The following is a 27,039-nucleotide window of genomic DNA, read 5'->3' as shown; positions in this document are numbered from 1 at the left end:
CCATTTCATTTCAACTTTCCCCCATATTTTCTTTCTTTTCACCCCAAACATTTAATTGTGACCATCATAAATCCTTTCGACCTTTCACTGTTTAACCTTCTGCAAACTCTCTATGTTCTCTTTCTTTTAGAAACCTGTTTGCTCCCAAAACTTCTCATTCTCTCATAAACTTCCGAAAACCCTAGCAATGGCCAAGAAATAGAACCAAACCCAAACCACCTAAGTTGAACTTGACTTTAGGAACAACCCACCATCCGCTTCATCTGAGGATAACTCTCTCGATAAAGTAGTACAAATTTTTAGATTTGCACCAATGTCCTTCATTGTTGCAAAAGTTACCTTGAAGGATAAAGAACCCAAAGTTCACACCGAACACTTCTTTGACATTGAATCGTTGGAGAATGTTGGATATGTTATCAAGGCACACCTCATGTTGTGAGGCATCTACCATTTCTTTGAGGACCCCAAGGTGGGGGTGCCTGAACTCATCTATGAGTTCTGGAGGACACCAAAGTCTACCACAATGGGGTCATCAGAGGATATTTCGTTGACCATGTTCTTGGAATCATTGTGAAATTGTCAGTAGAGACCATCGCTCAAGCTACTGATTATGAGCGTAGAGGCACCAAGTTCATCAAACTTGAAGATCAAATTGGGAACTCCCTATGGGGACCTAACTGGCCAACATGCCAAGGAAATATGGCACCCTGCTGAGCAAGGCGAAGATTTTTTGATAGATTTCCAACAAAGCTATCATCCACAAATAAGGGTCAAAGGAATTCTTGTCCAATGCCTGAGAGTTCATTCTATACCATTTGATGGAGGGCACTCCCTTTGACTTGTCCCATATTCTCGTCAAGTGAAGTGATGAAGGACAAGAGCATCGGGAAAGACATCTACCATAATCTCGTCCTAATTAAAGTCTTTGAAGCCCATGGAGTCATCAGAAAGTTCTAGTATGAGACACTTGAGGATGTACAAGATAGAATATATTTTGATGGGGTATTTTTTCCCAAACAGAAAGCTTTCAGCCTAAAGAATATTTCAATGATGAGGTTAGTCGATGATGGCTCATTCCAGCAGACGCCCTAGATGGATGATTCCATTCTATCTAAATTTCCTTAGAAGTTTGACTCAACATTGTGCGAGATGACCAGCTGGACACAATTTGGGAGAAAGCTACTGAAGAAGAAGACATGGTGGACACAAACATCTCTTAAGTTGAAAAGAGAACCAAAAATAAGATGGATGCACCTTCGTCTCAGGATACTCTTGCACCACCACATCCATTGCCCACTCTAGTTGCTTCTAAGGCAACAGGCGCAATGGCCCAAGTGCCAAAAAAGGTAGCACCAAAGAAGCAACAACCTTCGTCCACTACAAAATGCCTAAGGGCACTTAATGAGACTAAGAGTGACGAAGATGGGTTGGTGTTTAGAAAAAAGAAAGTTGCACCACCTTTGGATGAGACCACTGCGCCTCAAATGAATAAGGTTAAACCAAATCCACAGGTTCCACCTTCCCCCCCTCCCCATCACTCAAAGAATTAAGCGTCCAGTGGGCAAGCAATCCTCTATGGCTACTGTTGCTAATGATCCTCAACCCACTTAGATTCCTCCAGTTTGAGAATAAACCTCCACAGCCTAGAAATTTTAAAGAAGTTTAAGAAGAACTGAGGTTATTCACTTCAAGAAAAAGAAGAAAACTGAGTCCACTACTGGCATGGACAATGAGATTCAACACCAAGCACCTCTATCCCCCATCCACCTTGATCGCTTCCAACATCAAGGACAACCTACCATCGAACCCAACCTCACTGTTGAAGACACCACAAGGTTGCGTTTTCTTATGGGCTTTCTCTCTAAGAATGCTTACAAAATTCAAAGGAGATTGGATGTGAAATTCCAACCTTCAATCAATTGGACGTAATTTCTGTCAAATGTTGAGGATGAAGTTGTCACATGCCATCCGTCCATGGCTAAAGTTGATGACCATCTTCTGTTGAATTGGATCAACCTAAAGGGATTGAAGTCCTTCCTCCACCAACTTGGAAGAGCCTTCACCCTAAGGTATCCAAGCCTTCATCCCTAGCGGCCTTGCACTAAAGTGTTTACAAGATTCTATTTGGGGCTTGTAGAGAAGTGGTCAACTACAACAAAGACATTGTTGGATGGTGCCACAAGATTGATGCACAACATATTGACCCATATTTTGATTATTTTCTGCTACCATTTCTACGTCCAAAGCACATCCAACTCTTCATTCTCATGTCCTAGTTCGTTCCTTTAGTCTATGACCATCAAGCCATTCTTTTGACTAAGGACAACATCTTTAATGTTGGGATGATAATGATGTAGTGTGGCCTACTAACCAGTGGTCAAGCTACCCTTGAGGAATTCACATTCGACCAACCATCGCCATTAAGTTGATGCTTGATAGGATTGTTCCATCGTTTCCTCCTTTGGATCTTAGGAAAAAGAATGGAAAGGTGCCTCCTAACACCAAACCAATGCCTCACCCTAGCCCCAAAGACAACATTGTCTGACATTCATTTCCCTATGATTGGAGCAGGTACTTCACTATGGAGGCTAAGAAGACGGTCACTCTGAAACTAGACACTAAGTTCGACCAGAATGACGCCATGCTTTTTTACTTCAAAGACATGTATGAAAACTCACGTCTCATGTCCATATCAAATTACGAAAAGGAAGACACATTCAATCATATGCGTATGGTGCAAATCTTGCGTCCAACAAATATCTACAGATTCAATGATTGGAAAATGTACTTCCTAAGGCAAGAAGGAGATAACGAGTTCTATTAGTGCCTCATCCATGACACTTCTCATCTTCGCTCTCGATTCTTCTTAAATCTGCATAGGTGTCCTAAATCTGCAATGCAAAGAGTTGTTGTCATTGCTTGGGCAAGGCATCCTATACTCAAAGAACATCCATTCTCTCCATATCATAAACCTTGGGTTCCAAAACAAGGAATGGCTACTGAACTTCAATGAAAACAGGAAAAGCTTAATTGCCAGCTTATGGAGATGCAAAAAGAGGCAGAAGCCAAGAAACAACAGGAAAAGCTCAAATCTAAAGAGCTATTCAACAACCTACATGTTCATCTTGGACCCCATGTCAATGTTGTTGAACCTCCGCTAGTTGAAGTCACTTCCCAATCCATACCTGAAAATGTGCTCACAACTATCAACACTTCTGGTACTCCACGAGAGATAACACCTTTGATTGTCGTTGCTTCAAATGGTGTGTATGAGTAGCACCTTCAAGAGTTGTTGCGCCTTCAACATGCCAACATAGAAGAAACTATAGAGAAAAGGTTTCTTGTTGAACGCATGGAAACCAATTTGCTGATGAAAATACTCTAGAGTCATCTCTCAGGTCTTTCAATGACTCAATCCTCTTCAACGTGAACCTTTTAATGCAACAAAGGCTACCTCCAACTGTCCAACCTCCTCCTCTACCACCTACTACTCCTGCACCTGCACCCATTGAAAATCATGTGCCTGTGCCTCCACCTTCACCACCAAAGTCACCATCTTCCATTCCTCAACCTCTGTCCACTACTGGATGAGCATGATGGTCTAATCTCCTCATTTTTCTATGCAAACCCATGTCTTTTGATAATGACAAAGGGGGAGAAAGTAGAGTAAGAATTTTGATGAATAACACACTTGTATTCATACATTGTTTAATAAAACAAGTGTTCTAGTGGTCACATATGTATGTCTTTCATGTTTTTCTTTTTCCTACACAAATACTATGTATGTTCTAATTTCATGTATGCTCTGATAAATACATATTCTTTGATATTTTCATAAGATAATGAACGCAATGGGAGTTTCATTTATTGTCACATAACTTCTCTAATTATGCAATATTTGCTCTGATTATGTTTTTGAAAGATATTTTTATACTCTAATAATTAACAAGTTTGTTGAATGTCAACAATATTTTCTTTAGAGACACAAATAAAGAGTAAGCAGTATGTGATAGTGCATCCTAAACTGCTCTAATACTTTGATCTTAATTTCTTTATCTTATCATTTTGGTATCAACATTTATACTGCTTGTCATTATAAAAAAGAAGAAGATTATTAAGTCTGGTTGCATCCAAATCACATTGGATTGTACCAATCAATTAATTTCCTAAGGTTTTGATGTTAACAAAGTATAAATTTTATGTATTTAATCTTTTGTGCTTAAGCTACAAGTTCATATATATCTCTGAGATACAAACAAAAAAGCATGAACTGTGAGGCTCTGGACGATAAGCAAAATATCAATCATTAGACGATATTGCTTTAACGTCCAATCCTGAGAAGACAAGTGCTTTAACACTTGGCTCACAATACAAAAGCAATGGAATAATTACTCAATCCTCAAGTACTAAAAATAATCACAAGAAAGTAATGTTCATAGGTTCAGTAAGAAACTCATACCATAGTGCATAAAAGGAAAGATTTAAATTGGCTTGTCTTGACATTCTTGATTCTTTTTGTCTTATGTTGTTAACATTTCTTTCAATTTGTGTGATGAAAGTCAACTTTGAGCACTATGTGACATTGGAAAATTGTACTTCTCTAAAGAAATGATGCAAAAAGTGTTTGTGGTCCCATTCTCTCTCTACACAGTAATGACCTCGTGTCAAGCGTCAAAGCTATTAGACAACGGCTAAATGGAATCTCTTAACGGATCAAAACTTTGAAGTCTATATAAAGCTTGAGGATGCTCATGCTAAATTTGTCGAATCATAAGAGAATAATTTGAGACAAATTGAACAAGTACTGTAACGTTGTCAGTTTCATTGGACAAAGAAAACTTGAGGAAATTGAGTGAATCTTAGCTTTGCTAAGTTAACACGTTTCATTGTATTTGAACTTACTGTGTAAACACTCATTGAGTGATTAGAGTACATTTTCTATCAAACATATATTGTTTGTGAAAGCCAGGAGTGACTTAATGACAAAATACTTGGGTCTTAATCCTAGGGGGAGATTAATTGTAGTGCCAGGAATGGCCCAGAGAGTACTCGTTGTAGCCAAAAGTGACATAGAGAATACTTGGTTGTAATTAAATATTTGATTAGTGGAACACTTCAAGGTTTGAAGGAGAATTAGACGTAGCCCAAGAGTTGAGGTAAACTAGTATAAAACCTTTGTGTTTTCATTACTTCTTCAATATAACTAGTTTTTTTTTTCTATAAGTCACTTCTACACTTATATCCAAGTTTTGTGAATTGGTTTTTTTAAGTACAATGTGATTTTGAACCCCTTGGACGAAACCATTCGTCCATTGATATCTGTTTCAGAAAGCTTTTAAGAGTTTTTGAAAAGACTAAGTTCTATTCATCACACTATTCAACCTTTTCTTTTAGTGTGTTTCAGCTATTTATGAGAAAATTACAATGACATTTTTTGTGTTTTACTTCAATTACACACACACTTCCTTTTTTTCCAATCTACAAAAAATCCCTAACCTATCTGTCTCTCTTATAGTGATATCCCCTTCTTAAAATAGCGTTAACTCTTTGTATATTTTGATCACATAGTAGGCATGTGTTATCGATAATTGTTTTTTTTTTATTGTACATACTCTTTGTTTAGCGTCGGATATTAAAAATTAATACTCCTTCTTGACTTAATTATGAATAATGCAACACACAATTGATCGTCGCTGAAAATAATCTCTAAAAGATGAAATTGAGTTTCATATGAAAAAATAGTCATTGATTTTTATTACTTTGATTAGAGTATATATTGTTTATAATTATCTTAATCAATTAAAATCATAATATATATCAATTGTAATTATCATAATTAATATAATGATGTATTGTTATAAATAAAATATTTTTTTAGGAACATTTAGTAATTACATATAATAAAAAATAAATTATACATGGAAATTACATATTTATCTTATTTTAAAATCATTTTAATTAATCCTCAATTTTTTAATTCAAATATATTTAATAATTACATGTAGTTGATTATCACATTAATTACTTTCATTATATAATATAAAAAGATCTCATTATCTTTGTTTATAATAATTTTGTTTTAGAAAAATATTTTCAATTATTTTAAGAGATAATTTATAAAATAAAAATTAAAACCAAAAAATAAAAAAAATATTTTTCATCATAAATTAGTTTCTTAAAAAAATTAATGTATTTGCATATAAATAAAATAAATATTCACAAAAAATATAAATAATATAAGTTAATCGTCAAAAGTTACTTACTTTATTTTAATAAGATGCATATACATAAATAAAATAGATAAAATCATACCCATCAATTACCATAAATTATCATTAACCCCTTAAATGATAATTTAATGTTAATATTTTTTATATTTTGTTGTACTTAATTTAATTCAAATTTAATTTTATCATAAATAATAAATATTGTCAAATGTTAATTTTTACTTTTGTTTCAAATATTATTTTTTTATTTTTGAATTGTTATTTTAACTTTATTTATATGAGATTTAATTAATGTTTTTATATTTATTTATATAAATTTATAATTTAAGTGATGATATTTTTTGTACAAATTAATATGAGTAAAACTTAATTTATTATGATTTTTCTTCTAATATTATTGCATAATTTCAAGAAGCTCTTGGTTTAAACTTTAACTTCCTCTTATAACTATGTGGTATTTTAAGTTATAACTTCCTCTTGATAGAGAACATATGCATGTTGACCAAAAAAAAGGTCAATAAACAAATTTCAATCAATTTTTATTCTAAGAAAGAAACAAAAACATAATAGTGTAAAGAAAAAGTCATTTTCAAACGAAGAAAGATAGAAATAAGAAAATAGAAAGTACCAATTTTCAAGAAAAAATGACAAAAAAATGATTGATTGTTAAGTAGTACATGTTGATTTTTTACTATCTTTCTCTTTTATTGAGAAAAAAAGTGTAGAATCTCATCATGTTACATGTGATAATGAGAATGTGGGTCATAAAAAAATTTGAATGATAAATGAAATAATGTATTAAATAGTCAAAATTTTGAAATTGTCAATTTACAATAATAAAAATATTAAAATAATAGATAATCATTTGATAATATTTCTCACTCTCATGTAGATTGTAAGTGCAAAACCTAGAAAACCAATTAGTAAGCAAAACTGAAACTTAACAAAAAGTAAAAGAAATGAAAAAACTGTATCACATCATTGTGAGCATGAAAAATGAGATGAAAAAAAAATGTATTAGATCAAATGAAATTGATTCCTTTTAATAATAGTCAACACATACATCTCAAGAAAAAGACATTATTATGTAACATCTTATCACACACAACCTTAACTTGAAGAGATTTATGTGAACCCATAGAACTATCCACTAGCACATATAGACTTATCTCAAAACAGACAAAAATGATGAAAAAATCTGAAGATAGATGTAAACCAATTTCCTGTTTTCATATAACTATTTGATACAAGCTAATGTTGTGTAAATGAAGATGTCATTATATATACATTAATAATCAGGATAATAATTTAATTGCAATAATTAATACATTTTATGAAAATGAGTATTCAAAATGGAAACAATATATTCACAAATTTTAAAATTGATTGGGATATTTTTCTTCTTCTTACCGCCCTAATTTAATTTCGTAATACTATTTTACATAAAATCTTTAATTGATTTGAATATTTATAATCGATTAAGATTAATATTTTTTTTGAATTAATGAATTTTCATAATAATAAATTTATTTTTGTTAAATATATTAAAAATTTCGTTATAAAAAATTAATATCTAAAAATATACTAAAAACATTTTATTTTTTACTGTTTAGAATGAATTAAATTTATAAACATATTTTTAAATTCAATTTAAATTATAAAAAATACACTTTTAAAAGTATGAATTTTAAAAGATCTTATTATTTTAATATTAACCCGATTATCTTAAACAAAATTAGAATTGATTGAGAATAACTAAAATTGAATTCAACTACTGATTTTTGTATTAATTAATTATAATATCTTTTTCAAGTTAATGAATTTTAATTGCATTGGGTTATACCAAAACTGCATACTATAACAAAATTATTTTTACCGCTTAACTATTCAATTTGGTCTTTATTTATATTATTTTTCAAATTGCATTAATATTTTTTTTCTTAATTTAAAAATTTCAATATTGAATTTCATATTAACAGAACTGAAACATGTTTATTAGAAAAGTAATTATTTTTAATTTATACACGAAAATAAATTAAAATTTTCTGTTTACAAATTTAATTGTTACAAAACTATTCTTTATTAGAAAAGTAATTATTCTTTAAACATTATTTATAAACACATGTTTAATGATCAATAAATATTTTATAAAAAAACAAAATAAATTGATACACATATTTTTAAATACAGTTTAAATTATAAAAAAATAGTTTAATGAATTAAATTATTTAATAATCGATAAATATTTTAATCTTGAAATCAATTCATATTATTTATGAATCAATTATATAATTAATTTATTTTATTTATATTAATGATTTATTAAATACTAATTTAAATTTGGTTTGTAACTGAATTAATCTTCCCCCAAGTATCAAATGATGATGACATGTGACATTTTAATGGTGAGAAACTACCTTATTTTTTGATGTGTTATTCAAACCTATTTTTAATTCTTAAATTTATATATATATATATATATATTTTTTTTTCTTCTCTCCTTACTTAGAAGTGCATTGCACACACTAATCCCAAAAATAGAGAAACATTTAGAATAAATTATATTGTAGGTGTCTCTAAAATTATTAATGTTAAAATTTAGTCCATCTAAAATTTTTGTATTATTTTGGTCTCTCTAGTTTTGAAATGTATTTTTTTTTTGTCATTTTAAGCACTATTTAAATAGTTTTTATCCTTATATAAAATACTACCGAAAGTACTTTAAGGATTGAAAGTGAGAATTTTTCACCCAAAAATATAAAAAAACAAATATTTATTCAAATAATACATATGTGGATGATACAAAATACTATGTAAGATTTACATGAGAGATCGGTTTTCCAAGACTGATGGCGCACTTGCATAATTTTATTAAGAAAGAAACACACTTTACAAATCGGTTACCAGACCATCGATTTTGGAAATATTTTTTGTAACTTAGTTCGGAAAACAAACTGAGTCTTATTTTTTGTTTTTTTGTTTTTATTTCTGTTCGTTTTTGTTTTTGTTTTTTTTTCTTTTTAACTATTTATACGCTGATATAGAAAAAAAATACTCATAAGTAATACTACATCATTATTTTGTTACGTGGTATAATTCAAGGCACTTTTTTTATTTTCACTAAATAATACTAATTATTTTATTTTTATTTTACTACATTGTAATTATTTGTGTAACAAAAAAAGTAATTATTCATTATATATGAAAAAATGCGATAAAGTTATCCATCTATTAGTTTCCATTCACAACGGTTAATGAAAGAGTATGATATATTCAAAAATGAAAATTACTATTTATCCAAAATATAATTTAGTCTTCATTTTTTTTTATTTTTTAGTTGTTGAAGCACACACTAAGTATTAAAAAAAATAGAAAAACAAGTTTAAATTAGAACAAAGATAATAATAATAAACATAATATTGATTGATTAATAAACATAATCAATTTATTATGAGATTTTTAATGTAATAATATCTTATCTAAAGTATGAGACTTAACTAAAAATGTACTACTATTAAGATAATCCTTAAAAAAAAATGAAATCCAACTTATTTTTTTATTAGCTACTGTTGTCACAATAAAAGTTTTATTTTAATTCATATTTATTTTCCTACTTTTTAAATATTTATTACAATGTTATACTTACAACGATTCAAAAAAAGAGAAAGATGAAAATTAAATTATAATTTAAACAAATATTTATTTTCTTCTATGAATGTATAATGCTAATAGATTCGTCCCACATAAACTCATGTAACGGTCATGAAAGTTAATATATAAATAAATTTATCATATTTTGTGTACTTTAACAAAAATAATTAATTACACAAATAATAAAAAAGAGATAACACAAAATATTAACAGAACCTCATACCCGTCTGTGTGCCTGTGCCACGTGTCACCATGGTTATCCACGATATTTATTCTTAAATAGTGTAAATTAAGCGATCCACCCCCAGACAGCGTTTTGTTCTTTTCCCTGTGTTTGTGAGTGAGTTGATATCTGACAAAAAATGGGCGGAGGAGGAGCAATGAGGTCGGCGGCGAAGATCGCCGGCATCGGCATTTCCAAGGCGGCGCTCCGTCCTTCGGCGCTCCCGACGGAGCAGGCGGTCCACAACGCGTCGAGACCGACATCGGTTGTCGGAGTGAAGGGGGCGAAATCCACTGAGGTTGCGCCGCTTCACGCGGCAGCGCCGTGGGACGACTGGGACTTGGCCGACGACGGCGATTTGGTCGTGCCGAGGATGGTGTTCGGCTCTGTCCCCACTTTCGCTGAAGCTAAGGAAGCCACCGCAGAATTGAAGGATGCTATTGATCAGTATATTGTTTTTTTTTGAATTGATGATGATAGTTGTGTTTAGAATTTATTTATTTATTTATTATTGTTGTGTATTTGTGGTTTCAATTTCAGTTTTGAAGTTTTTTTTACTGATTTGCTGTGCCGGTTTTTCTAAAGGTTTCATTTTTATGCTCTTCGTGTGAGGTTTATTTTTGGTTGGTAATCATCAATGTGTTTAAAACTGGGTTTTGATCAATAGGGTTAGTCCAGTGAGTATGAAAGTTTTAATTTTTTTTCATGCCGATAGTGTAATGGACTATGCAAGGATTAAAGTTAAACTATACATGTAAATTTCCGTTTTTTATGGATATGGAAACTCACTTTTTATTGAAAATGATAGCTTCTTCAGCTGTTGTTGCTGTTTTTGTTGACCTTTGTATAGTAAGTTTCATGATGATTGTTCTTGGTAATAGTAGGGATAAAAACTGTTGGCTTTGTTATCATTGTCTACTATTTCTCTTTTTAAACCCTGTTAGCGTATTTTATCCTTGGTTCTAGATATGAATATCGTCTCAGTAAATTTGGTACGTTTAAAGGTAGATTTAAATGTAATTTTGGTCTCCCTATTTTTCAAAATCTGTAATTTTGATCCTCCTATTTTAAAATAGAGAAATTTAGTTCTCATATTTTTTAAAATCCATAATTTTAATCCATTTATTTTAAAATAGAGACATTTAATCCTCTAGTTATGTGAAATCTACAATTTTGGTTCTTCCAATAAATTTGAAATGTGTTGGTTGGAAAGAAATTAACCTGATGTTGTCCAAATTTAGTGACGTGACATAGATTTATTTGTCTAATCTACTCATTGTCAACATTAATATCTTAACCATTTAAGCCTTGAAGTTTTGCTTTTGGGAACTTAGTGCATGTTTGAATAACCATTTTGAATATACTTTTAGGAAGTGCTTGTTTGGGTGACGGTTCAAACTTAGTTTTGGGTGCTGAACACACTTTTGGAAAATAACATTCTTTGTATCTCTTATTCTGAACGTATTTTTGAAAGGGTGCAACAGTTATCCAAACATGTACTTATTCATTACTTTTGGTCAAGAAGTTATTGCTTGATGAAGTTATATTTTATGAATTCCCTTTCCAGGGTCAAGACTCAAGAGTGCAATTTGGGGAACAATAATTATGTTTTTGCATTATGAACCTTGCTGCTTTTGTCCGGTTGAGGATATTTTTCATGTGTGCACACACCCACCCACCCATATTGTGGGATATCTTAGCTATGGTGATACTTATCTCTGAGATCATATTTATTGTATTTCAGAGTATATCTTTCTCCTGAGTCCTCTCAATATTCATCTCGTGGTGGTCAAGTCTCTGCTTTGTCTCCTACTGGTGGTCAAGTCTCTGCTTTGTCTCCTACTCTTTATGAGCCAGTGAACAGATCTTGTGTAGTTGATGCTATTTCAGATTCTTCAGCGCCAAAGCATGCCATTCAGGCTTTTCATTTGCTTAGCACAAGTCGTGAGGCCCAGGTAAACTGATGGTGTTTCAAGTCAAAATTACAGTCTCTTTAGCTATATTGATTCGTAATCGTGAAATATTTAAATGTTTATTAAATGAAGTCTTAGGTTCATTTATTGAATTAATAGATAGCATTCACCTGTTTTTGGTTTCAACCAGGCTGTTGTGGCTTCACTTGCTTGTGACCCAAATGTATGGAATGCAGTCATGGAAAATCCTGCTGTCAGTAGTTTCTTCCAATCACAACAGTCAGGTAGTCCTAATTCCTATTTAATGTGTCTTTGTTTTGTTGGATAAAACTTTTTAAAAACTGAATAAAAAATTGAAACTGAAAACTCAAACTGAATTTGGATTTGTTATTTTGAAAGTTTCAATACTTAAAATTGGATGGAGCCTTAGGTGCTTTTGGTACTTTTCTTCAATCAGAATTGGAGTTTCACCCCGTAATCCACATAGTAAAGGTTTACATTAAGGGTTAGCATAAGCTACCGAGGTAGAACTCCAATTCCAATTGGAGAACAACATCAAAAGCACTTAAAGTGTGTTTGGATAAAGTAATTTAACTAGGTAATGTATTTTTTATAGGGAATTAAAATCTTTTTTATTAAATTTGGATATTTTAGTAAAAAGAATTCAAAATTTTAGAATTTTAAAAGGGATTTTAGTTAGTTGAAAGAATAGAATTGCAAATTCTATCTTCAAGAGAGTGAATTTGAAAATTCTGTGATTTGAGAAGGTTGAATTTCAGCAACCACTTAAGTTCTAACTCTGCATACTAATGTTAAAAGTCATACACAGTGTCCACAAATTATCCATTGAAGACAGGGATCGAATTAAAATCAACAATAGTACAATAGAAATAGCCAAAAGTAGTATGAGATATGGATAGAGAAGAAAAAGGGAGGCAGATATTACTGACAAATTCATGGATGAAGACGGAAGAGGCACAACCCTTCCACTTAGGATCAGAATCGGGGAAAATCTGGCCAATATCAGGAAGACCTAGTGCCCCTAGAATCGCATCAACAACGCAGTGAAGCAGAACATCACCATCGGAATGAGCCTCGCAACCTCTATTGTGGGGAATGTTGATTCCACCGATGATTAGGGGATAACCGGGTTCCAAACGGTGGAGGTCAAAGCCGTGACCAATCCGAAAGGGAAGAAGCTTGGAGGGAGTGGCGGAGACCGGGGATTTGTCGACTTGGATGGAGGAGGGGGTTGGGGTTGAAGCGGCTGAGACTGAGATTGAGACGGGTCTGAGACGGAGAGAGAGGAGAATTTGGGTTTGACTTGTTGGTTTTGGTTTAAAATATGGAACTTTCATTTGGTGGTAATTCTGTGATTGTTGAAGAGAGAGGCTATATCCAAACACAAAATTTAAAAAATGAAGGAATTTAAATTGAAGTATTTGAAATTTTTAAAATTTTAAATTGCCTCATCCAAACACACTCTAAGGAATTGGATCTAGTTATTGTCCTTATTTTTAATGTTAGTCCGGTTACTTTGAAAATGAATCTTATCACGTTGAATTTTCACATGACCATATCATGAGAAATTTTTTTGTTATATCTCTTAGTTTGAAATTAAATAGTTGAGGCCATATTAAATTAAAATTTGTGTACATTTAAGAAAAGGATATCACAATTTTCAAATGATACAATTTCATGTGAAAATTCAAAATGAGAGGATCCATTCTTATGTGCTGGATGTTAATGCAAGTTGTGCTGCAGTGGCTGATCTTGGAGCAGCAGGAAATACTGAGGAATTGGATAAGTTCTCAAGTTGTACTTCTGAAACAGTTGAATCCCCTGAAAAATTGGGAGTGTCAGCTGAGTCTCACCCGGGAAATGGGATTTTCGATTTCATGGATCTTCTACAGAATGTAAAGCTAACCGTTATTGAATTGGTAAGTAGGGTGTCTGGTTTCCTTCAGAACATATTCCCACCACCTGATGCTGATGCTATGAAAGAGAAGATGTCTGGTGATGTCGATGGGAACACTAAAGCAAGTTTCATGGATAGTAAAATTAGCATGGGAGGAACCTTCACAGGTTTGGCAATAATAGTGATAATGGTGATAGTGACAAAGAGAGCTTAAGACTCTTGGAAGCAAAACTACAATTTGTTGACTTTTCTGATCTTTTTAAAACCATGTAATCAAGTCTGAACTGTTTTTAAATTGACGATGTGTCGCACTCGGTAATTTATTTCCATTAACATTTGAAAGTCTTATTGGATAGTTATTTATTTATTTTTAACTTTTTGTTTATTTTTATCATCTTTGTTTGTCTTTTGGGTTCTGTGATTGGATAGATAAAGTTAGTAGTGTTGGGAGTGGTTCACACTTCGACTAATAGGGATTCAGATAGTGAATCGGCTTTTATCTAATGGGGAATGGAAAATTATTGTGTTTCTTTAAAGGCTTGCATTTAATGTTGGTCATACATCGGTTTGAAGTTTGAACATATTGCCTATTCCCTGTAGTGTATAGCTCTACCTGGACGGAAAGACAAGTGATGGTGGCTCAATGTATATTATTCAGACTAAAACGAGTTGAAAGTTGTTGAGCACTAGTACTCACTGTAGCTGAAAACTTGTGTGATGTAAAGTTGAAATAGGTTCTCAAAATGTTTATGTTTGGAAGTTTCAACTTTAACCTTCAAAACTCTTTGATGAATACAAGTATTCCCAAATTGAGTAGAATAAGAAGTTTAATGTGGTACTTAAGTTATACTGAACTAGTATTTTAGGTTTTACTCTTTACACGTCTTTAACAATTGGTGGTTTCGTTAAGAGTTAGACCTAGAAAGAGAATACCAACAAGTGAGTGAAGTCATCAAAGGAGAAAAGACTACTAATTTAGTGTTAAAGTGAAAGTTGTTGTGGGCATCAACCCTTAGGAATGGATATACCTTAGGGACTGTGGGGCAATTGCTTCCACGGTGAAAAACATACTCAATTGTGATTTGTAAAAGCTTGTATAAGTAATTTTGAATTTTTTTATCATAAAATTATGTTTTATAAAAATATATAATATTTCTCTTGAGTAAAGATATAATATATTATTTTCTTATCGTTGATAAAAAAATATTATTTTCTTATTCTCACTGAATATATTTTCCGGATCTGTCTCTATAAACTCTTTAAAAAAGTGACACTGTTAAAGTCTCACCTTAAGTTGAATAGAAAATTTAATGTGACACTCAATCACTTGGACATTGATTCTTGATTCTTAAATGGAGATTGAACACCATGTTTGCTATAAATTCTATTTTAGTAATCGAACACATGGATGAGCGCTCCATCAACAATATGCAAGTTGTTCTTCCACTACTTAACTGATGCTTTCGGTGCTGTACTTTAATCGCATAAGACTTAGAATGCATGTAGGATCCATAGATACCACTGATCAGTCAATTAGGATAGTAGATAAACGAAACAAGCATGCTTATTAAAAGAAAGCCTAAAAGTTTTTATAAAACACATGTAGTGGCATCATACAAGAAGTACAGGCTGTTTTATCTACACGTGATAAGATGTATGATTATGTTCGTTATATATGTATCTTTCACTTCGGTCCAACTTTAGGAGTGACATATTAATATATTAACCAATGTCGATTCTACATAAATATTTCTGAAAAGTTAACGGAAAGTTAAGCTTATGGAAGAGAAGACTAGGTCAAAACCTTCTGTGTGATATTTGAAGCTGGGGAAAAGTTTGGTCGATGTCTAACCCTATTTAACACTAATTAGATTCTAGAGATATAGAGGGAGAAGACAAAAAAACATATAATAAGTAACATAATATAATAGAAAAACAATAAATTAATAAATATTAATATTGAAATGTTTGATATATAGAGACTTTATATCACTACTCTTCAACATGTTATCCATCGAGAGATTTTATCCATCTACATCACTTTCATACTCTAGTGACAGTCTAGTCTCAGTTAATTTTCACCGTAGACTGACACAAAAAGTCTGGAACATCTATCAACGTAGTCACGTAGACTAACTCAAAGTCTGGAACATAATAAATGGTCGTGGAAAAGAGAAGCTTGTGACTCTTTGAGCAAATTGATAGAACAAGCAATTTATTGTTTCTTTATTAAAGCTAGACAATGAAAGACACGTGGGTGATCATGACCATTTTAATTAGAGTGGGAAGGAGGGTGTTTAAAACCATTCTAAACAACTAAAACTAAAAATATAAAATAATCATTTTTTAATTGTTCTTTAATTAGATTTTCAGTTTCTATATATTATTAAATCAGAATCCAGCCACACTAAACCAAACCCTTATTATATTTGTAATATTGATTTGTAATACTTATGTAGTAGTAGTGTTTTAAACTTTTTATAATAGTAGCTTATATGTAATTTTATGTGTTGAACGTTTAAGTTATATTAAAGAAAAAATGATTTATTTGGTTTTTATCTTATTTTTTTTTGGTTTATCTTCATTCTTTATCTATTAAAAAGTTTAATTTAATTATTTATCTTATTTTTATATTCAGTTTAGTCCTTTACCTTTAAAAAATTTATTTTGCTCATTTATTTTTTTTTCTTTCAATTTTTTGCTATTTCCCTCTACTTCAATTTTAACAATTTTTTTTAAATGATTAACAATATCAATCTTAAATCAGCAACCAAAATATCAAATTCTACCCAAAATAATCAAAATCAAAAGAACTTCAAGGGGTTGCATTTGTTAGAAATCATGGTATTAGATGATAAATATATTTTGTTTCATGTTTGACAAGAAAAAGAATTTTCACCCAGTTATAAAAAAAAATAATATAATATATATTAATTAAAATTATATAAAATATAAATATAATATATATTAATTAAAACTATCTACCCAAACATAAAATAATATGTCATTCAGTTTAAATAGAATATCTAATCCAAAATAAAACATTGACTTTATTCAGTAAATTTTGTTTCATTGTGAGGTTATTTATATTTTTTAAAATTATTTTCTATGGACTTCAAAATTGTTTTTAATTTTACAACCAACAAAATGAATCATAATTTAATATCCATTTGGGTCATGATTAATCTTTCAAACTTTTAGATAATCAGTTGATCCGTCAATGTTACAATCTCAGAATTTAATATAGGTTATATGACTTATATGTTTATTTATCTTATTGTTTTGGTTTAGTTTGATAATTTATTATTTAAAAAGTTTAATTTGTTTTTTTTTCAGTCCTTTATTTTAATAAAAGTTTATTTGGCCCTTTATTTTTTTTTCAGTTTCATCCTTTGTTTATTTTATTTTATTCAATTTGATTTTTTTAGTATATTTGAGATTGATGTTGTTAATTATTTAAAAATTATTTTTTTGTTAAAAAAAAAGTAGAGGAAAAGAGAAGAAAATTGAAAAAAATTATTTTTAAATGATTAATAATGTCAATTTTAAATAGTTTAAATGATTAAATTAAGCAATAAAAAAATTAAAGGATGAAACTGAAAAAAAAGAGATAAAAGACTAAACTAAAAATAAAATAAAATAAAGAATCAAATTAAACTTTTTAAAAAATAAATTATCCTACTAAATCAAACCAATAAGATAAATAAGTAAGTCATTTATCCTATATTATATTATGAGATTGTAACATTGACGGATCAACTGATTATGTAAAAGTTTCAAAGACTAATCACGACTAAAATGGGTATTAAATTATACTTCATTTTGTTAGTTCTAATTTTTTTTTTGAAATCCATAGAACAAAATTTTTAAAAATTTAAATGACCTCATATTGAAACAAAATTTACTGAATAAAGTCAATGTTTTATTTCGGATTAGATATTCTATTTAAACTGAATGACATATTATTTTACGTTTGGGTGGATAGTTTTAATTAATATATATTATGTTCATTTTTTTTATAATTTTAGATGATATATATTATATTAATTTTTGTTATAATTGGCTGAAAATCCTTTTTCTTGTCAGACATGAAACAAAATATACTTGTCCGGTCTAGTATCATAATTTCTAACAAATACAATGAACCCTGGAAGTTCTTTTTGTTTTGATTATTTTGGGTAGAATTTGATATTTTGCTTGCTGATTTGTTTAACAGAAAAAATTACTCAAATAATTGTGAAAATTGAGTAGAAAATCGAATATGAAAATTTTAAGCATATTTTAAATATTGGTTTGCCACTGCAATTATAGTTACAACGTAAAGATTTTTTGACTCACAACAATTGTATTGTGATCACAATTGTAATTACAAGTCGTATTTTCTCGCAATGTCAAGGATCACGATGAAATTCCAACTGCTATCACAACTGCATCTTTGAACCATGATTTTAAGTAGTAGAAAATTAGAAACATGACCATGTTTAATTTATTTAAAAGAAAAATATAGACTAAATTAACTAAAAAATAATTAAGAAAATTAAATTACAGTTTGAACCAAAGTGACCAGAAGTATGCATGGTTAAGCCTCTCATTTATGTATAAATGGGCAAGATGATGGGTTGCCCTATCCATGGTCCATTTGGGGTTCATAGTAAGAGGAATGCAAGAAAGTGGTGAGTAGTAGCATATATCATGTGTTGGTTTGTTAGAGGAATATTCATGCGTTCTGTAGCAAAATTTTGGTGCTGTGTGACCAGGTTTCTCACATTATTGATATAGTATATAACTTGAGAGTTGAGAAGGTGTTTGGTGATTTTTTTGTTAGAAAAAAGGAAGCTTGAGAGCATCACAATGGAGCTAAACATTCCAATTATGTTGGCACCCAAAGCACTAAAGATCCGACATTGTTATAGACCAGCAAGCACACCAGCAAATATATAAGCAAATATAGGGAGCAACACAGCCAGCACAACCAAGCACAACAAAGACAAACACTTCCCAAAGGCCACCTCGCAGAATCATCAAACCACAATATTTCAGGGATTTTGTGTAATCTGTGTAAAATGAATTATGTTAGGGAATTATGATGTGGTAGACTAGGATTGGTTAGACCCGGATATGATTGTCTGCTATTTCGTAATAGGAATTGTCGTTTCTAATATGGTCGTTAGTACCTAAATTTTGCTTTATCCTAGTTCTTCTATATATAGAGCCTTCGAATGTAAGGAGAAGTAGAACAAAAATAATAAAATTCCTTTCCTCACCTTGTTTTCTGGAGGCCCTAGCCCTCGAAGCTAGACATTCCTTGTTCTTCTATTTGAGCACCTAACATTTAATGCTTTCATTGAGTTGCTATGGCAGAATCCACCCGTTCAAAGTCTAATATGGACCACATTGAGGAAGTTATTGCCAAGCTTGCCTCTAATCAACTCCATGTCACCTCCAAATTGGACGAGCTACTCCAGCGAATGACCACCCTGGAAACCACTCAACAACAACAGCAATCCCCACCACACTCTTCTCCACCTTCTTCTTCATCTGTGAACCAGTCCCATTCCTCATCACATCTTCCGCGAGTGAAGTTGGAAGTTCCACGATTTGATGGAACGAACCCCTCTGGCTGGATTTTCAAGATTACTCAATTTTTTGAGTACCATGCCACACCAGACCACGAGCGTCTCACTATTGCCTCCTTCTATATGGAGGGCCCTGCCTTGGCGTGGTTCCAATTGATGACCCGGAATGGCCAAATCTCTTCATGGCCAGGATTCCTTTAGGCCCTTGAGGCTTGTTTTGCCCCGTCCCACTATGATGATCCCATCGGAACCCTCTTCAAGCTTTCTCAGCGCGGAACAGTTAGTGAGTATCTTTCTCAGTTCGAGACACTCGCCAATCGCATTATTGGGCTGCCCACACCATTTTTCTTGAGTTGCTTCGTCTCGGGTCTATCCCCTGACATCCGCTATGAAGTGCAAGCGTTGCAACCACTTACACTGGTCCAGGCCGTAACCTTGGCTCGACTTTAGGAAGAAAAGCTTCTTGACCAATGTCGGAATTTCCGGGGCCGAACCCATCAACCTTCCCCTCTTCCACCATCACCATATCCCCAACCCGTAACCCCACCTCCTCCACTTTTACCCGTTCCACCCCAGCCACCCTCTTCCTGTTAAGCGCCTAACCCCCGAAGAAATGTCAATTAGGAAAGAAGGATTGTGCTTCAATTGTGATGAAAAATTTAGTAAAGGGCACAAGTGCTCAAATAAGTTTTTACACCCTTTCGGGCTATCTAGCTCGGAAACCCTTCGCTTGGTGGGCCGAATATCAACTCAGAAGGTGCTCATCCTCATTGACAGAGGAAGCACTCATAATTTTGTGCAACAACATTTGGTGCACACCTTGGGCCTGCATGCTCAGCCCACTCATTCCTTACGAGTGATGGTGGGCAATGGTAATGAGATTGAATGCTACCATCTTTATGCAGTGGTCACCGTTCATGTTTAGGGCCAGAGTTTCACCGTTGACCTTTATGTTCTTCCACTGTGTGGGGCAGATTTGGTTCTTGGAGTCCAGTGGCTCAAATAACTGAGACTTGTCCTAACGGACTACAATGACCTTACAATGAAGTTCATTCATGATAACTGCCTCATAGAGTTAAAAGGAGAAACAAATTCTACCCTCCAGACCATTACTTCGCTGCAACTCCGCCGTATGGTACAAACTGACAGCGCGAGCGGTTTTTTTCATATTTGAATGCTACCCATTTAGCTCCCTTCAAAAAATTGCACTGACAACACCCTCCCAAATTTTGATATACAATCATTGGTTATCTTATTCCACACACTCTTTCAGACACCAACCACCTTGCCCCCTTCGCGGCCAACCAATCACACCATTCATCTCCTTCCTAATTCTGCACCAGTGAATGTTAGGCCCTACAGATACTCGTATTTTCAGAAGAAGGAAATTGAGACACAAGTTAGGACTATGCTTCAGAATGGCATTATTCAGCCAAGCATGAGTCCCTTTTCATCACCTGTACTCTTGGTTAAGAAACACGATGGGTCTTGGAGATTTTGCGTTGATTATCACGCCCGGAACACCATTACAGAACCGTTTTCCCATTCCCACCATAGACGAGTTACTGGATGAACTTGGCGACGCCTCCTGGTTCTCAAAGCTCGATCTCCTCCAAGGGTATCATCAGATTTTAATGAAGGAAGAAGATATCAGCAAAACCGCCTTCAGAACCCACCATGACCACTATGAATTTAGGGTCATACCGTTTGGGCTTTGTAACACCCCGTCCACCTTCCAGGTGACCATGAAAAACATATTTGGTCCTCATTTGCACAAATTCATCATCGTCTTCTTTGATGACATTTTAGTCTACAACAAAACCCTTCCAGAGCACCTCATCCTCTTGGAAACTGCCTTCGAGATACTACTTATAGGGCAATTCTTTATGAAGTTATCAAAATGCTCATTTGCGTAGAGGCAAGTAGAATACTTGGGGCATTTAGTCTCTGTCATTGGGGTTGAACCTGTTCCGGCAAAGGTTAAGGCAATTCAAGAATGGCCCCAACCTCGCATGACGAGAGCCCTTTGTGGATTTTTGGGATTATCTGGATTTTATCGCCGGTTTATAAAAGGGTACGCTTCAATCGCCACTCCTTGAACCAAATTGCTGGCTAGCGAACAGTTTCATTGGTCTTCAGAGGCCTATCACGCGTTTGACACCTTGAAGGTTGCAATTTGCCAAGCTTCGGTGGGCTGCCAAATTCCTCAAAACCTTTTGTTCTCGAAATGAACACTTTAGGGGTCGACATGGGCGCCGTCCTGTCCCAATATGGACATCCAATAGCCTTCTTTAGCAAGACGTTCTGTCTGAAACTCCAAAACTCGTCGACCTACGTTAGGGAGCTCGTTGCCATTACCACGACAGTCAAAAAGTGGTGCCATTACTTATTGGGCCATCACTTCACGATTCTAACGGATCATAGAAGTCTTAAAGAGCTAATGACTCAGGTTGTTCAAACACCTGAACAACAGATGTATTTAGCTCATCTATTGGGGTACAACTATTCAATCCAGTATCGGTCAGGCAAGACCAACACTGCCGCTGACGCCCTATCCAGAATCACGGAACTAGTAGCGGGACAATTTCTAATGCTAACAATACCTAACTTTATTTTTTTTTGCAGGAACTAAAGCGTGAATTGCAGAGTCATCAAGAATTCATTAAACTTCGACAAACCGTATCCGACAACCCTTAGGACCATCCAAACTACGCTATCATACAAGATTTGATAATGAATAAAGGGAGTATTTGGCTTCCAAAGGAATTGGGTTTTATCACAAGTCTGCTTAACAAGTTCCACACCTCACCAATAGGGGGCCACATGGGAGTAACAAAGACCTTAGCACGCATTGGTGAAAATTTTACTTGGTCTGGAATGAAGCACAACGTTAGTCAATTCGTAGCGGCTTGTGTTGACTGCCAGTGCACCAAATATGTCAATCGAAAACAGGGAGGGTTACTCTGTCCCCTTCCAATCCCGTCTCACCCATGGAAGGATATCTCCCTTGATCAATTCTCCAAAGGGATACACCTAGGCATTCTCCAGACGCACTTCACTGCTTACACAGTTGCACTTTTTTTCATGGACATCATGGACAAAATCCATGGAATGCCCTATAGCTTAATCTCAGATCAATACCCGTTGTTCATATGCCACTTATGGCAAGAATTGTTTAAGCTCAGTGGCACGAAGCTTCGCATGAGCTCGGCCTATCATCCACAAACGGATGGACAGACGGAGGTGCTTAATCGAGTGGTTGAACAATATTTACGGACCTTTGTTCGTCATCAGCCTGCGTCCTGGGGAAAACTTTTGATGTAGGCGGAGTGGTCCTACAACACGTCCATTAATTCAAGCACGGGCTTCTCTCCCTATGAAATCATATTTGGAAAGAAACCTCCCAATATCTCTTAGTACTTAGCGGGGACCTCCAAGCTTGAAGTAGTGGATGACTTCTTGATAAATCGCGAGATAATGTTTGCAAGTCTGAAGAAGAAAATGATTAAGGCCAAAGAAACAATGAAAAGATTCGCAGACAATCATCGCCGCGACATCAGCTTCAAGGTAGGAGACTGGGTCCTTGTCAAATTACGACCCCATCGCCAAACTTCTGTGAAAGGTGAATCCTATTCTAAATTGGCTAAGTGCTTCTATGGGCCATACCAGATATTAGAAAGAATTGGAAACGTGGCATATAAAATCAAATTTCCAGACAATTCTCATATCCACCCTGTGTTCCACTGCTCTCTTTTGAAACCGTGTCCCTATTCTTTGGCAACTGCTTTTAAGGGGGTTGAACTACCCCCTACTACTGTTAATGATTATCCTATCATTTCTCTCTTAGTCATTCTTGACTCGAAGTGGGAACATTCTGAACCAGAAGTTCAGTTGATGGTTTTAGTTCATTGGGAAGGTCTCTCACTAGACGACACTTCTTGGGAAAATTGGAATAAATTGAAAGCTGACTATCACCTTGAGGACAAGGTGTTGCTTGATGTGGGGCGGAATGTTATAGACCAACAAGCACACCAGTAAATATATCAGAAAATACAGGGAGCAACGCAGCCAGCACAACCAAGCACAACAGAGATAAACACTGCCCAAAGACCACCTCGCAGAATCATCAAACCACAATATCTCAGGGACTTTGTGTAATCTGTGTAAAATGAATTCTATTAGGGAATTATGATGTGGTAAGCTAGGATTGGTTAGACCCAGATGTGGTTGTCTGCTATTTCGTAATAGGAATTGTTATTTCTAATTGTTGGATCAAGTGGCATCGGAAATTAAATGCACAACGGAAAGTAAAAGAGTAGGGAAGAAGGAAACAAACACACAAGAGTTTTTATATTGGTTCGACAACAACCCGTGCCTACATCCAGTCCCCAAGCAACCTGCGGTCCTTGAGATTTCTTTCAACCTTGTAAAAATCTTTTTACAAGCAAAGATCCACAAGGGATGTACCCTCCCTTATTCTCTTTGAACCTAGTGGATGTACCCTCCACTAGAACTGATCCACAAGAGATGCACCCTCTCTTGTTCTCAGTCAAACCCAAGTAGATGTACCCTCTACTTGTACCACAAAGGATGTACCCTCCAATGTGTTAAGACAAAGATCTCAGGCGGTTAAACCTTTGATACTTTGTGAATGAGGATACAAAAGAATTCTCAGGCGGTTAGTCCTTTGAACACTTTTGTATAAGAGAATGGGAAGAATCAAAAGAATTTTCAGACTATGTCATTTTGAATTCTTTGACAAGGGAGAAGGGAGACACAAAAGAATTCAGGCGGTTAGTCCTTCGTTCTTTTGGAAAAGGGAAAAGAGAGACACAAAAAGAATTCAGGCGGTTAGTCCTTGTCGAATTCTTTTTGGCAAAGGGAGAAGAGATGAAAAGAATTAATAGCACAAGTTTTCAAGGTTTAGAAAACCAGAAAACTTTGGAAAGCTTTTGGCACAAAGAAGAAGAAGAAGTTCAAAGAGATTCAAGGCTTGTAAATGATTGTAATGAATTGATTGTTCAAGATCATTGAAATGCAAAACAAAGCCTTATTTTTATAGACTCTTCATGTCTGGTCAAGACAACCATTTAGAAGAGTTATAACTTTTAGAAAAACTTAAAACCAATTTGAAAAAGTCAAAAACCATTTGAAGAGTTACATCTTTTGATTTATTCAGAAACAAACACTGGTAATTGATTACCAAATCAGTGTAATCGATTACACAAAGCTTTTATGTGAAAGGATGTGACTCTTCACATTTGAATTTGAATTTCAACGTTCAAAGGCACTAGTAATCGATTACCAAAACATTGTAATTGATTACAGCTTTTTGAAATTAATTGGAACGTTGTAAATTCAATTTGAAAATTTTTCAAAACAATTTTGCTACTGGTAATCGATTACAACAATCTGGTAATCGATTACCAGAGAGTAAAAACTCTTTGGTAAACATGTTTTGAGAAAAATCATGTGCTACTCAATTTTTGAGAAAAACTTTTCATACTTATCTTGATTAAACCTTCTCTTGATTCTTGAATCTTGAGTCTTGAATCTTGATCTTGATTCTTGAGATCTTGAACCTTGAATCTTCATTCTTAACTTTCTTCTTGAGTCTTAAATTCTTCTTGATTCTATCTTGAACTCTTGAATTGTTCTTGACTCACTTGAGTTGTTCTTTGATTAAACTTTGATTCACTTGAGTTGTTCTTTGATTGATCTTTGAGCTTTTTGTCATCACCTATGTCATCATCTTTTGTTATCATCATTGTTATCATCAAAATACATTTGAATCACCTTTGATTCACCATGAAGCTTTGCTTCTACACTAATATCTCATTAGTACCTAAATTCTGCATTATCCTAGTTCTTATATACATAGAGCCTTCGAATGTAGGGAAAAACAAAACAAAAATAATAAAATTCCTTTCCTCACCTTGTTTTCTGGAGGCTCTAGCCCTCGAAGCTAGACATTCCTTGTTCTGCTATATGAGCACCTAACAAGCACCCTCTAACACCCAAAATTATTAGAATCGAAAAAACGAAGAACATAATCATGGGGGAACCGAACCAAAATTCATGCCAAATTAAGAGAATCTGTATAGGGGAAGATCCCATCTATTGTGACAAAAATCCTCCCAAACAAATGGGGAAGGGTATCCAAAAAGAGGAAGAAAAATTATAAGCTGCATGATTAGTTCATTTTTTAGCACAAATATTTTTTTCTCTGAAAATATGCGAAACTCTGAAGTCCATGGGGAAGACTATCCTTAAGCAGTTCTGCCATCTGTTGAGGAGCTTCTAAGGGACAACGGAAGGGTGGGCGCCGAAACCACTAGTTTGGAGTCACCTTCTAGCCAGCATTTGGCCCACTAGGTGTTTTGGTGATTGGTTATCGAAGAGCAATGGAATGGTAAAAATGCTGGGTTTGGTTTGCGAGTGCTAGGAATATTGGATTGCACCAGCTGCGGGAATTTAAGGAAGGCCATTTGCTTTAAAAATAGATTCAAAAGTCTAAGTACTTCTTATATCAAATCATTGATGAGAACTTAACTATTTCCATCGTCACTAGTATTATAATACATACAGTTGACTAATTTATGTTTATTAAGAAAATTAGTTAGTTTAATTATTAATATTAAATTTATAATATTTTATAAATTTATCTTTAATTTTATTAAAAATATTTTTTTTTTGGATTTTCATATGAGAGAAATAGATAATTTAAGATATTTTAATAAAATATTTAATGCAACAGAGAGATAAACCGAAATCTTATAACAAGAAAAAATATTAATTATATCTTATAAATAGAGGCTGAGGCTAACATATATAATATGTCTTTTGCTATAATAATATAATAAAATAGCAAAACGCTTAATTAAATGAATTGCATATCCTCGTCACATTTACCATAGGCCAAGCCAATGTTTGGAAAATATTATATTTTTAGAATAGAAAACAAGCTGTTTGCAAAATGCATAAGTGACTAGATAAAGAGTTCATCTATGAGAGAAATCCAATGAGTATAACCAATCGATTTTTCATGATGTATTAAAATAACAAATATTGCATTAAAATCATACACAAGTCATTTCAATACAAACAAGAATCCTCTCATTAATTACTAACATGACAATATCATGAACTCATGACACAAGGCAGAAAACACAATAATGATATTAATACCCACAACTGGAGGTAAAATCCATTAAGTTGTGTTTTTTCTATCGCATGATTACCATGTTAGTTAACATGGGAGAATCCAAATCTTTTTAATACTATATTGAACTAGCTGTGCTCGTAGACATTGGATAAGTTGGATAAGATTTTTTTTTTATTCTAAAGTTGAATAAGATTTAAATGCAATACTTTATAGGCTTGTAACACTGTCCTTCAACTAAAATTAAAATTTCATCTATATAATACATATTAGGCTATATAAATTGTAATTTTGACATTATTTAAAAAATTAATTAAACAAAGTAAATATCTTAATAATTTATTATTTTATCTTTAATTAAAAGATCAC

General features: G+C 33.2%; 2 protein-coding genes across 2 annotated transcripts; one reads left to right on the top strand and one right to left on the bottom strand.

The window, feature by feature from the left end:
• The first annotated feature begins 10,135 nt into the window (after window positions 1-10,135).
• On the top strand, window positions 10,136-14,227 carry LOC100789880 (uncharacterized). Its single transcript, XM_014764912.3, has 4 exons — window positions 10,136-10,548; window positions 11,846-12,056; window positions 12,205-12,298; window positions 13,779-14,227. The coding sequence occupies exons 1-4, from the start codon at window positions 10,241-10,243 to the stop codon at window positions 14,144-14,146; spliced, it is 981 nt and encodes a 326-aa protein (XP_014620398.2). The 5' UTR covers window positions 10,136-10,240; the 3' UTR covers window positions 14,147-14,227.
• Window positions 12,854-13,372, bottom strand: LOC112998589 (2-C-methyl-D-erythritol 2,4-cyclodiphosphate synthase, chloroplastic). Its single transcript, XM_026124752.2, has one exon. It carries the CDS (start codon window positions 13,370-13,372, stop codon window positions 12,854-12,856), a length of 519 nt encoding a protein of 172 aa, XP_025980537.2.
• Window positions 14,228-27,039: the final 12,812 nt, after the last annotated feature.

The sequence above is a fragment of the Glycine max genome, chromosome 12, assembly GCF_000004515.6.
Source record: "Glycine max cultivar Williams 82 chromosome 12, Glycine_max_v4.0, whole genome shotgun sequence".
NCBI classification, from domain to species: Eukaryota; Viridiplantae; Streptophyta; class Magnoliopsida; order Fabales; family Fabaceae; genus Glycine; species Glycine max.
Note: the sequence above shows the minus strand (reverse complement) of the source record. Positions and strands in the feature narration are given on the sequence as shown.